The 2,114-nt window shown below is 45.4% G+C and overlaps 1 protein-coding gene across 1 annotated transcript in view; it reads right to left on the minus strand.

Moving 5' to 3' along the window:
- Nucleotides 1-2,114, minus strand: part of CCZ1 (CCZ1 vacuolar protein trafficking and biogenesis associated homolog (S. cerevisiae)) — a 41,347-nt gene that overhangs the window by 35,152 nt on the left and 4,081 nt on the right. Inside the window, exons 6-7 of the mRNA XM_011934410.1 lie at nt 1,888-1,975; nt 470-500 (exon numbers count right to left, since the gene is read on the minus strand). Coding sequence (XP_011789800.1) covers nt 470-500; nt 1,888-1,975 — 119 coding nt within the window. The remainder of the gene's footprint in view (nt 1-469; nt 501-1,887; nt 1,976-2,114) is intronic.

Below are 2,114 nucleotides of genomic sequence, written 5' to 3' on the forward strand. Positions count from 1 at the left end.
AGGACGGTCTCAATCTCCTGACCTCGTGATCCACCCGCCTCGGCCTCCCAAAGTGCTGGGATTACAGGCGTGAGCCACCGCACCCAGCCCAAAATTTTTGATTTTTTGGGTATAGACAGGGTCTTGCTATGTTGCCCAGGCTGGTCTTGAACTTCCAGCCTCTGTGATTCTCACGTCTAGGTGTCCCAAAGCGCTGGGAATACAGGCATGAGCCACTGTGCCCAGCTAGCACTTTAAAGTATTTCATTCTTTGCTGGGCGTGGTGGCTCACGCTTGCAATCCCAGCACTTTCAGCACTTCGGGAAGCCAAGGAAGGCAGATCATTTGAGGTCAGGAGTTTGAGAACAGCCTGGCCAACATGGCGAAACCCTGTCTCTACTAAAGATACAAAATTAGCCGGGCGTGGTAGCCTGTAATCCCAACTACTTGGGAGGCTGAGACAGGAGAATCACTTGAACTTCGGAGATGAAGGTTGCAGTGAGCCAAGATCACACACTGCACTCCAGCCTGGGTGACAAGAGTGAAACTGTCTCAAAAAAAAGGTATTTAATTCCTTATAGTAGTGCCCTTCAAATTAGATTAACCTAATGAGGGATCTATCCATTAATACTACAGACAGTGCCATCTTTCTTTCCCCCAGAGATGGAGTCCTGCTCTGTCGCCCAGGATGGAGTGCAGTGGTGCGATCTTGGCTCACTGCAACTTCTGCCTCCTGGGTTCAAGCGATTCTCCAGCCTCAGCCCCCAGAACAGCTAGGATTACAGGCATGCGCCACTACGCCTAGCTAGTTTTTTTTTTATATTTTTAGTAGAGGTGAGGTTTCACCATGTTGGCCAGGCTGGTCTTGAACTCATGACCTCATGATCTGCCTGCCTCGGCCTCCCAAAGTGCTGGGATTACAGGTGTGAGCCACCGCGCCCAGCCGAAAGTGCCATCTTATAGTAAAATCAGGTCTAAATGATACGTAGTCAGGACAACAGTTGTATCCATATGTTGATGGGTAAGAGAGCAATGAGGACAAGAACAGAAACCAGGAGATAATATGCGAGTGGATAATTGTGGTCATTAAAATGCCAAAACAACAAAGAAGTAATGCAGAGAAACCAAAAATTCAAAAATAGCTATGAAAGCCGTTTGAGAGAGAAAAGTTGAACTCAACAATAGATACAGAAGGTATTTTCAGAAGAAAATAAACTGAGAATTGTTTCTTCAAGGGAAACTGGGCTGGGCGAGTTGGCTCATGCCTTTAACCCCAGCTCTTCGGGAGGCCGAGGAGGGAAGATCGCTTGAGACCAGCCTGGGCAAAACAGCCAGGACAAGACCCTGTCTCTTTTTTTGTTTCGTTTAAAAAAAGATAAACTGAGCTTGACAAGGTCGGGTGAAATATGCACAATTCAATCACAATGGAAGAATAGCACTTGGGACAAATGTCCCTAATCACTCATCTGACAAAGGCCCACAGCCAGTAACTCAGTAACTCTTCCTGCATCGACACAGCTTATGCCTGTTTAGTGAACAGAGCCCATCCCTAAGAATGTGCAACTCCAATAATCACGTTTTCCTTATCAACTCATCCATCACACAAAAGACGGCTGCTGAGTAAGCCCAGGACAGATGCAGGTAAAACACAAGGTGGCCAAATGATGACTCCAGGACTCTTTAAGAGCCCCAGGCGAATGCAGGAAGCTCTGCCTTACAGCTGGAGGAGGGTCCAGAGCGTAAACCTCACACGGTTCCTCGCTGCTCCAGTTTTACGACGGTCCGTCTCAGGCTCTTTGCCACTTTCAAGTTCTGGGCTTTTTGTATGTAAGAAACAAATTTGTCTGTCCATATTTCTCTAAAAATCTGCTGAATGCTCACTGAAGTTATAAATGAAATTCAAAGTACTTACCCGATGGAAGAATTTCTCTAATCTTTCTTTCAGAAGCTCGACGCCTCCGTCTTCCATGGCTTTCAGAAATGTTCCATTAAAAAGCTATGAGGTAAAAGATGGCAGAAAAAAAAATCAATTTCCTATGCTCACTTTTTCAGTAGAACAAGTTCTTTTTTTCCTTTAGATTATTAATTCAGCTCATTAAATCTCCCAGTTCTTTTCAACAGAGAAAATATTTACA

The sequence above is a fragment of the Colobus angolensis genome, unplaced genomic scaffold (assembly GCF_000951035.1).
Source record: "Colobus angolensis palliatus isolate OR3802 unplaced genomic scaffold, Cang.pa_1.0 Scaffold135, whole genome shotgun sequence".
Classification (NCBI taxonomy): domain Eukaryota; kingdom Metazoa; phylum Chordata; class Mammalia; order Primates; family Cercopithecidae; genus Colobus; species Colobus angolensis.